The sequence below is a fragment of the Toxotes jaculatrix genome, chromosome 19, assembly GCF_017976425.1.
Source record: "Toxotes jaculatrix isolate fToxJac2 chromosome 19, fToxJac2.pri, whole genome shotgun sequence".
NCBI classification, from domain to species: Eukaryota; Metazoa; Chordata; class Actinopteri; family Toxotidae; genus Toxotes; species Toxotes jaculatrix.
In genome coordinates, this window is record NC_054412.1 from 15,156,060 (window position 1) to 15,167,406 (window position 11,347).

Below are 11,347 nucleotides of genomic sequence, written 5' to 3' on the forward strand. Positions count from 1 at the left end.
TAAATATGTGGCCCAAGTATTTACCAGAATCATTTTGCCACATCTCTTCTTTTTTTTTCTGTGCTACCAGCAGTTTTTTTTTTTTTGGCCTAATTCTGCTGTACAATGTTTGTTCTAATTTTTTCTAATGTGTTAAAATGCATGATTTTCTTGTAGGTCCCACTTCTCTGTTGCTTTCGTTTCACATCTTGCTCTGTAATTGCGTAAACATGTACAGTATGTGGTAATTGCCAAAACTAAAAGCTGTTTGCTGTAGTAAATTCTTCAGTAATATGGTTTACTCAACAGTGTGCAGGCCTGTCTTTGGGCTCCAGTGGTTTAGGGGGTTTCGCCACCTGAAAGCACAGATTTAGCTCTAATCTATAGCTTAGTTGGCTGAACTTTCACAGCATTAACATATTGTGCAAACTTGCCCTCTCATTCATCCTGGCCTCACACAAAAGAGACCAGAATTACCCTGCTTCTTATGTCAGGATAACACACACCAGTGTTACTGTGAAAAAAATAGATGGTGTTTGTCAGATAACACATTATGAGACTAATATTTCCACACTTTACAGCACAAAAATCTTTTTTAAGAGTATCATCTTTCCTTCTGAAGCATGTCCCAAAGTCTTTCAACTCAAAGTCACTATCTTTGACTCTGTGATATCCTGAAAAGTAGATCGTGCTGCTATTTTAGGCTTGATGTCAGTGCTAACCATGTAAATGCTGTTGTCATTGACGCTGCTGGAAACACGGCATGAATTAAACCCTAGGCACATCCCTCGCAGCTGCTTTACCTCCCTTTTGAAGCTCTGGCTGAAGACGTAGTATATCATGGGATTGTATACAGTGGAGCTCTTCGCAAACATGCACGGCAGGAGACTGACTTCAGGTGGGATGGTTTTACTGTCATGGAAAATGGACCACAGGCTTACCATGCCATACGGAGCCCAGCAGCCTAGGAAGCCTACACTGATCAGGACAGCGATCTGAAATAGAACAGGAGCGTAGCGTCAGTGTAGTTGAAAACTGCTGTGGAATACGCTGTAAACAATTACCTTCAATGGAAAGCAGCTAAAGCCTGCTGTATATGATGTAATACACTAATTAGCATATTCAGTACATCGTTGCAGTATATTTACATTCTGCATAGTGTCAGCTGGTTTCAGTCCTTTATCTGTTTGCCTCTCTGCTGCTCACTGCGCCCACACATACAGTAATTTAATACAGCTGAATTCCTACTCATGAATCCAACCTGTCTAAAGAACTCAAAGAAAACTCTTCTGTCCGACCCACTTGACAGGTTCATTAAAGATTAAATGCAGAGTTCCTGGACTCCAGTCTTCCTCAGTTCATATGTGGTCTTTCTTTATCATACTTAGTACAATCTATGATTGCATGAGTTACAATCTCTAAACCTGACAGTGCTCACATAATAGAAACTGTGAACAGCAGTTGCATTGATGTGGGCGAAGTGTCCAGTTTTTTTGCCCAAGTGGTAGACTGAATGTAAACTTAAGACCAAATAAACCATATAAAAACATAGCAGTCACTGGGTGCATTTTCATTATCTAATAAAATGCAGTTTCATAATGCTGATATAATCATCCTTAAATAACACTGTACCTATAGTTTACTGCTGAAATATCTTCAGAATCAGAAAGAATCACTTACTACTAACAGCCTCCGATGCAGCTTGACAATATGGGGGACTCGGTTGCTGTTGTTTATTGACTTTTTGTAGGTGAAATAGAGCTTGATGGCGATGCCAAAGTAGCAGAAGATGATGATAATAGAAGGCATGATGAGGTTGAAGGAGAACATGGAGATGACGAAAGAGAAACCCTCATGTTTCATCTCTCCCCAGGCCAGTGAGCAGGAGAGCCCAAAGGGCTCTGGGCCATACCGGCCCCAGCCCAGTATGGGGAACAGAGCCCAAATCAGAGCATACAGCCAGGTCCACATGCACAGCATCTTCACCTTTTTCCAGCTGATTTTCTCCTCTGCAGAGAGAAAATGAGAAACATTGGTTGGTTTCTTTTGCTGTTTCGGGGGTGGGGGGTGGGGGATCTTTATTAATGCACTTATGTGGAGCAGCTTATTTTTTATGCAAAACAGTGAAGCTGTTTTCCTCATTTTCCAAGTTCCCAAACAGTGGAGATGAAAACATATGGTACTTTGTACCAAAAATCCTGGGGAAGTCTGAGGAACTGCTCTGTGTTCTTCTATTGCACAGATTTTGTATGTATCACACACTATATCAATGACTGCTTGATGTATTGCCCAATAACATCAAGCAGGCCTTGGCAGGGTTTGTTATTGCACATTGACAGCATTTTAGTGTAATTACTGATTTTCCACAAATTATAGAAAAGAATTAACAGTTTGTACCATAAAATATGACTTGACTGTTCTGGAAAATGAATTGAGCTGTCCACCCCTATAGAAAGCTATGCACACAATTATAAGGGCTTATCAGAGGCACATGAGATCAAGAAAAAAGGTCAGTTAAATGTCATATCTATTAGACCATTGGCCGCAACTTGCAGGCCATGTGACTAAAATACATGTGACTAAAGTACAATATCAGTCAAACAGCAATGACTACACAGGGGGAAGGTAATAAGGTAATAGAGGATGTCATCCATGAACTTGTCAGCTACTTAAGCATGATCAAAAAGGCCTATGAGGGTGTTTGGATAAATATATAAACAGTGTGTACTGTATATGCACAAACATCCGCGAATACATATCCATATATACAGTACATACCTGTATATGCAAAAATAGACAAAAACTATCGCATGGGCTGAAAAACATAAATATCCAAAACGTGCCTCACGTAATGAGAGATAGCTTAAGTAGCCTGGGTATACACTATTTATCATACGGGAAAAATAACGGTAACACGTCCTGACACTTCTAGTTTCTAGTTGTCAGTCAGGAGCTGTCTCTCATTTTTCGTAATGTGTTGTTGTTGTCTCTCCCTAGAGCTCTATGTTGATGTGAGCCTCATCCTTGTGGACGCTGTCTTATGCTCGCTGTGTTACCATTTTAATTCTTGCATGCTAATTATACCTAGTATACATAGACTATTTGTTATTATGCGAGCCAAGTCTGGGATACTTATGTAAACCAGCCCATCTGTTTATGAATGTTTATACATGCACTTATAAGCAGATGAGAACGTATGCATGTTGATGCATATATGTGTATTCTGTATATTATTGCATATTCATTCAGACCCCCTTGTAGCCCATTTGACCACACACCACATTACTTTCTATCTGATTGGGCATTGCTGTGTGACAGGTTCTACAGCTGTGCTGATGATAGTTTTATATCTGAAACATTTACTGTTTTCATACCTTTCGCATATGAACTTAAATTCCTTTTTTTTTCTTTATGATGGGATTGTTCAACTTGGCTACACCCACCTGATACCACTTCTTGGTAGGCCTATAGAGTCAAGAGCCTAAACCTTTCCATGCTTCCCATGCTGACAATTCCTATATCTCCTGCCTACACTGTTAATTGGGCACAGAGCTGCCATCCTTTTTTTCAGCTGGAAAAAAGATGTTTGAAGAAACCTTGTCAGTACAGCATATTCTTACATATTTTCAGAAGTGTCAGGACAAGAAGTTAATGAGCGCCTAGCTGGCAATTCAGCTGAGCTGTTAATCGAACAGGAATAATCCTTATAACAAGACAGCTTAGTCTGTCACTCGAAGTGATCTGCTCTACAAAAAGACAGAAAACTCTAATGTTGACATGTACTGCAGCCATTTAACTCAGCTAACCCAACTGGCTGCTATGCGATTAAGCTTATTTCCCAAATACCAAGCTGTTGCTTTAAAAACAAACTCATACAGAGACAGAAACATCTGATGACCAGGTAGAAAATAAATCATTCAGAGATGCAGCTGGCTGCCACGAGTCCCTGACAGGCTACACAAACAGTTTTCACAGAAAAAAAACCCAAAAACAACCTTTAATTATCTGACATAATGTTGACATTTCCTGCTGCTTCTGCTGAATGATGATTTAAGATGAATATTAATCTTGGAAATAGAAGCAATTACTAACTTGTATACAAAGTAGGTTTATTATTTTCCCCTTTTGAATGCATCTATTAACAATTTTCTGAACCGCTTGGACTTATATTTATAGATCTGTATTACCATGAGGCAGAATTAAGTTTTAAAGCTAAAGGGGTTCATCATTACTGCTAGAATTATCGTTCGCCACAGGAGTGACAGGAGACACTCTGTGAATAATGATGGTATTGTCTGTAGGAGCACAGTAAATGTAAAAATTAGGTTTCACAGGGGTTAGAATTTGCCACATAAAAATGGACAGTAATTATACCATCCATATGATGAATCTTAAAAACACCAGATAGCATTTTTATCTGTCGTTTGGAGCTCAGAGTCACTCACTGGGAGACTGCAGATTGATGGAAACAGTGAAGCGCACTATGGCCAAGATAGTCAGGTTCATAATGCTGGCGATGCCGAAGAAGAATCCTGCCAGGCCGTAAAGAATACAGGTAATATCTCCCCCGAGCCAGCGGTGGCTCCAGGCAGAGGCCACAGCCAGAGGGTACATGGTGACAGCTGCTCCCAGGTCTGTCACTGCCAGATTCACACTCAGCAGCTCCACTGGCTTCATCCTCGATGACCTTTTGAATGCGATGATGAGGACCAGGAGGTTTCCTATGATGGAGAGCACAGCTGACACATACAATGAGAAGCGAGAAAAGGGAGGAAGAGAAGGAAGAAAAGCAGTTTTAGCGAAAAGTGTGTGTGTGTGGGGGGGGGGGCCTCTCCTTACACATGTTCTTATCATTCCCATTAACAAACTGCCTTACTCAGGTATATTCCTGTTTTCTTTGTTGTTAGCATTAACAGATCCCTGTTGTTCTGTGTTGGGTAATGTTCCCTGCCCTAGGCAAACAAATTACCAAACACAAAATGATCCAGTTTAGACGTTTCTAAACCAGCCCAGTCTAGAAAATATCTGTTACTGATGTAGATTTAAACATACTGGTTTGAGGGGGTTTCTGTGTTTTACTCTGCGCAGTTATAACGTGCCTTATGGCACAAATTTCTGACATAGCAGGAGTGGGAGGGAGGAGGACACTGTAACTTGTTTAGGACATAAACAGAGGAGTGTCCCTCCAGCCTTCTGTTTGTTTTGGACAGTCCTTTACTTAATGCGTTCAAAATAAGACGGCATGTGCTCCGACAGACAGGCCAAACACAGAATGAATACACATTAACCAAACCCAGCGTAATCATGAGGTGCGTAAAGAGGGCACAGGTCAGTCATGTGTGTAATGTATGTAAGGATTACTGAGGGACGGTGTCAAACAAACACAGGATGGAAGCTGGGGAGGTTGCCTGGGAGCTAAGAGAAGGGGCAACTACCCAGTATCACAGTCATTTTGTAGTTTATAGAACAGATGTTACAGGTTACAGATAACTCCGCCTGCTAGCACCCTGCAAAAGTGAGGTGCTATACTAAACTCCCATAAGTAAATGACTAACCAACCAACCAACAACAAAATATCATTATATTTAAATTTTATCCATCAACTTAAATCACAGCAATAACGTGCTGGGCTTAGTTTTATTTTTCCATCCCCTCCAGCACAGGAACAACTTATCTGCGAACTGAAATGCAGCTACTCTAAAACAGTACACCTTTATTCACTTACATGAAACTTGACATGTGCATTCACACTAAATATGGAAATCTGCAAATTGCTAACATTCAAGTCATATCATAGACACCACGGTGGAGAACATTAAACAAGTGCTAAACCACTGACCTTTGGATAGTTTGAGCCTGAACTACACTGAAAAAAAAGTTTTGTTGAATTTACTCAATTTTAATGTTGAAAGTGGTTGCACGCAATACATTCATCTAAATCTAGACATATTTTTTTTAAGTTGGCTTTACTTAATATTTTTTAGTAATTTCAAATAATTTATGTAAGTAGTTTCAGCACAAAAATTCTGAGTATTTGTTACTCTGATTTCCTTAGTAATTCTAACTAAGCCCATGTTTAATTTACTTAAATTCATTATGTAATTCATATATTGTGGTTACATAATTTGTTATTGTGCTTTAAATTAAATTGTTTTATTCTACATATGTAAAATATTTTGATTCAATTCACAATTTTATTTCAAACAATCAAAATGCATATGTAGATGTGGGGGTGGCTGAGAAACCCTGTATACAACAGTGAGCTGTGGCAGTGTGGAGCAATTCCATATTCCATTTTATTTGAAAATAAAAAGGAGTCTTGTTCAAAAACTCCACAGTAAAAAATGCCCATTGGGCCAACCAGAAAGACAAAAGTAAGCAAAAAAAAGGGTGCTCTCAAGAGCACTTCTCAAGAAGAATCAAAATAATTCAGAACAAAAGAATTCGCTCTAAACTGCCTTTCTGGCTATGCCCTTAAAGTTTGGGCACATGGCAGGAGCTATAATCTGGAGCTGTGTTCAGAAGCTGTGCTTCTCTCCTTTAGGCTCCGGCCACCCCAGCCTCCTCACTTTTATACTGGTGGACTGCACCAAGAAATCAATATCAATTATCTCTTCCAACACACTTACAATAATCCCGATACAAAATAACATATTATCAAATAGAAGTTCAGTTAAACTTACTTTAAAAACACATATTTCTTTTTAAACAAGATACTTATACAGGTCATTTCACCACAAAAGACAAAACACCCCTCCCACTCTACCACACTTGGTTTCTTCCCCTGTGAACCCCCCTATTTAACCAAATGGACCACTCCAGCTCAGGTTTGGCTGTTCCTGGTCTGACAGAGGAAGAAGTGCAACAAAGGAGACAGGTCAACACAATTTAAATTCAATAAATCAAACACACGATCACAGTGTGACTTCTCTCCTTCACCCCCTCCTCCAAATGTTCATACCACACACACCACCACCAGCACTTCACACCAGGATCAACATTCTGATAAAATCTACCTGAGAAAGAGCACATGTAAGGCACATGTGGAGCACATGTGCCTTACTTTAGTGCACGGGGTCTCCCTGTGACAGTAGCATAAAACAATTTAATTACTTTGATTCTTCTTGAGAAGTGCTCTTGAGAATTTTTTTTCCTCTTTTTTGCTTACTTTTGTCTTTCTGGTTGGCCCAATGTGCATTTTTTACTGTGGAGTTTTTGAACAAGACTCTAATTTTGTCAAGTAAAGTGGATTTGGGAGTTGCTCCAGACTGCCACAACTCATTGTTGTATACCGGGTTTCTCGGCCACCCCCACATCTACATATGCATTTTGATTGTTTGAAATAAAATTGTGAATTGAATCAAAATATTTTACATAATGTAGAATAAAACAATTCAATTTAAAGCACAATAACAAATTATGTAACCACAATATATGAATTACATAATGAATTTAAGTAAATTAAACATGGGTTTAGTTAGAATTACTAAGGAAATACAAAAAAGTAACAAATCCTCAGAATTTTCATGCCAAAAGTGATCTTGTTAGCCTTTCCTGGTGAACTAGTACAAGGGGATCCTGCTTCAGCAAGGTAGAGATGAACTCAAAGAGCTCGTTGGGAAACTGACATATCAGTAGCACCACATTTGCGTCATGTATTTGGAAGGTTTATACTGTTCAGCAGCTTTCAACAGCTGCTCTTTTATGTAACAATTAACCAAATCTTTCCTCGGGGACGGAACAAAATCTTCAACTAACCATGAGACAAATTTCTATTTATGGCTAACCCAGCTTAGATGTGATTAAATCTAATTAGCAGATAAAGCTACATTTTAAGTGCACCTTTCTGTAACACTAACACTAAAACAGACTTTTTCAGTATATAACCTCCTCCATCCAAAACTAACTCTGAAGCATGGACTTCATGTAGGATCAGCTGTGTTTAAGCACACTGTCCTGATCAACTTCAAGCTCTCTGAAAATCACCGTAATGGAAGTACAACCCAACCAGTTAATCGAACACTTACTGCACATTAAAAAAAAAAAAAATCAATCAATGGACACACCTCAAGTGACCCTCAAGGCTTAGGAAACAATGGAAAGTGGATCTCATAACTTTCCATTTTAAAAATTATGTACTGCAATATTGTATACAAGGGTTATGAAATTCAAAATCTGTGACATCTGCCTCCTACCAGCTGCTGAAGCACCAACCATTAGTATGGGGAAATCTAATTTCTTACCACTTGGTTTATGGTTAGGAGCAAAAAATAGGACACCACACTCACAGTAATAATTTAACAAACATTAACCGTCCCTGACAGCCTGTGCTCCTCCTGCACAGGTAGGAAATGAGGTAGACCACACACAGAATCAGAGTACAACAGTAACTTTAAGAAAATGAAATACAATTGTGAGGTGTGTAAAGAGGGCACAGAGCAGTAGTGTGTGTGTGTAATGCGTGTATGGGTGAGTGGTGTGATGAGTTTTAAGACTGTCCTGTAAAACAGTCACTTTATTCTGTACAATAGACAGATAAAACACTTTCTTTATTCTAATCCTAACAGGGCTCAATAATGGCCTAATAGTATAATATTGACTGGGAAAGCTAGATATATGATATGTACATTGCCTACACTTGATGACCTCCTTTCACTGACCCTTCATCTAAAAGAAACCAACATGATTCTCTAAAATTAACATGAATCTATACAAATGCTAAACGATTTAACACAATAAATGTATAAATAAAAGGCAGAAATATTGTGATTTAATACCAGTTGGAGTCTTCAGAACATTTAATGTCCACAGTTTAACATAATGCGGCTTGTTTTGTTTTCTGTCAACCCATATATAATGACCACATGAGGAGGGCAGCGTGCACTCATGTGCAACAGCTCTAAATTTAGTCTTATTGTCTGTCCAAGATCCTTGTGTCTGTTTATGTAACTCATGTGATGCGTTATTTCCATGAATGGCCAAAACATCCCCATGTTACTTCAAACTCATTCAACATCTTTCAGCAACTGGGCTGATTTCCATTCAGATTTATGTATTTATCCACTTATTATTCATGTATTTACAGTAGCTGGCCACCTCGTTTAACCATGAATCCCATTGTTCAGCCTGACACAGGCAGAGACTTTTCATACTGGGCCCCATCATTTGCCTACACCAAGTCAAGGATGTGTATTATATTAGACCTAAGGGGCTGTATGAAAATCCTCAGAGAAAGTCCTTTGTTTGGCCCATTTTTCCACCATATCTAGTGAATTTCTGGTCAAAAGAAAGACATGGCAGTAGTGTTACGTATCTAGCTAACACACAATACATTATGTTTAGATTGCATGGAGAGATTAAAAATCATCTATAAGAAAACATGTATGCTTTTAGTAGGTTGTGGTTTATATTAACGTCAAAAATAAGGTTACATCCCCCCCTTCAGTTCCTATCTCTGTTAGCAACTGTTACGTATACAAGCAATTACTGACACTCAGCGTGCTGCTTTTTCTGCCTGTGATAGTTTCAGCATTGTGTGTGACGTCTGTGTAATTTGTACTAACAACGTGAGAAGAGGTTTTCCTCATCCTAATGACCTGAATAAGAGCAGTGCACTGTAGTGCTGACATCCCACTCTACTTCAGCACTAATGAGAGAGTAAGTATGATATGTTCATGCTGTGTGGGTAGCAGAGAATTGATAAGAGATGAGACGTGTAATGAATGTAACACCCCCCCCCTTTCCTTTCAATCCTTCTGGAGGGCTCATTACCAGAAACCAGTGAGGTTATTACAGCCTCATCTCCCACTATGACAATTGTGGATGTTTTTTTTTTTACATTCTCTAACATACCCCCCCCCCCCCCCATTTTCAATTTCCAGCAACCTCATGATACGCCAATAATCCTCAATACCAGTTTCCTTAAATAAAAATGTGGTAATAATAATCAGAAAGACACTCACTGGCCAAGCCCTAACAAGTAATGAAATAACTGTGAAATAAGTAATAGAATGTATATATGCCTCAATATCATCGTTGTCACTAATATAAAATACTGAAGCCATATTACACAGCAAGGTTTCTCTTCAGTAAGCAAAACACATTACACAAATAGAATCAGCCACATAGTCCTCCTGTTGGATGACAGATAAATGAGCAGGGATTAACTACAGATGTGAGGTGAATGTCAACACTCAACCAACTCCTTTTGTCCACTGGAAAGAAATGAATCACTTTCACAATGTGAAAATGTTCTAGCACAATGGAATTTGAACCCTTTGTGCTCAACCTATCATCCATCTTTCATTACATTCTGTAAATCCATCACTCAGCCTCCGGTTGTTCTGTTCATTTACTCTACATTACTCTGTGATAAAGCTCGTGAAATAGCTTGAGGATGGCTGCTGTGCCTATCATCTTGGCTGATTACTACTGCGACTCAGGTCTTAGTGACTGTCTCAGTGACTGAGAGCATTCCTGTGGAGAGAGGATGTGAGCACTTGCGAAGATGCAGAAATCGTACTGTACGCTATATGTAGCTGTGAATGCCACACAAAATCAAGCTTAGAAATGACTGATAGGTACATAATATTGTAATGCATGTGGCATACAAACATACAGTAAAGTACTCCAGTTAGAACATTTCACAGCATTTAAGGCTGAAACACCTTTCTGTAACTGTGCATTGAGACCATAACATCCACTAGTTGTCTTCATAGACCACATGAAGGGTTAATGTATTCTAATCCCTATTCCTATCCAATCAATCCAGACTAAGATCCAGATATCTGTCCCCACAACGTGGTAAATACAAAACAGACACACCACATCAACTTGCTCCCAGCTTCCCCTAAGAATGTGGTGCTCATGGTGCTGATTAATTTATGTCGATTCAAGCCAAACGAACCTTGAAAACACTTGACAAACAGTGTGTCGCCTGAAAGTTTTAGACACGAGAGAAAACACCTGCAAATTATTGTCAGCAGCGTCGAAACGCACTACAGAGAAGTTCACCCACCTCTTTGTCAGCATTATTATAGTTAATGAGTAAATTCTTACTCCAGTATACATTTGTATAGCGAGCGGGTGTGCGTAAAAATTGATTATGAAAAAGTCATTTGAATTTAGCTCTTTTTTCTATTCTGTTCTCAAGTCTCCAAATCTTAAAAAAGAAATGAATCACGCATAACTTTTTTTTCATTCACACATAAGCCAGCTGAGCAGTAATACAAAGCCCATCTAACAGCTAAAACAGTTGATCAGAATTCCCTTCAATTTTACGCGCTTCTTTCAATTTACCTACAACCAGCAGGTAACAACCTGCGCCGATGTCCAGCGCTGGTGACAAAGTGGAGTTGTAGATGTCCAT

General features: G+C 39.1%; 1 protein-coding gene across 1 annotated transcript; it reads right to left on the reverse strand.

Moving 5' to 3' along the window:
• Positions 1 to 617: 617 nt before the first annotated feature.
• opn8b (opsin 8, group member b) lies at positions 618 to 11,347 on the reverse strand. Its single transcript, XM_041065011.1, has 4 exons — positions 11,278 to 11,347; positions 4,425 to 4,718; positions 1,660 to 1,988; positions 618 to 974 (listed from the first exon to the last, which is right to left on the reverse strand). The coding sequence occupies exons 1-4, from the start codon at positions 11,345 to 11,347 to the stop codon at positions 618 to 620; spliced, it is 1,050 nt and encodes a 349-aa protein (XP_040920945.1).

Excerpts from the sequence above, each read along its gene's own strand:
- opn8b (XM_041065011.1), bottom strand. The coding sequence starts at position 11,347 with ATGGACATCTACAACTCCACTTTGTCACCAGCGCTGGACATCGGCGCA. Across the intron at positions 1,989-4,424 it reads CATCAATCTGCAGTCTCCCA|AGGAGAAAATCAGCTGGAAA; the intron begins GTGAGTGACTCT and ends TTCTCTCTGCAG. Across the intron at positions 975-1,659 it reads TGCATCGGAGGCTGTTAGTA|ATCGCTGTCCTGATCAGTGT; the intron begins GTAAGTGATTCT and ends GTTCTATTTCAG.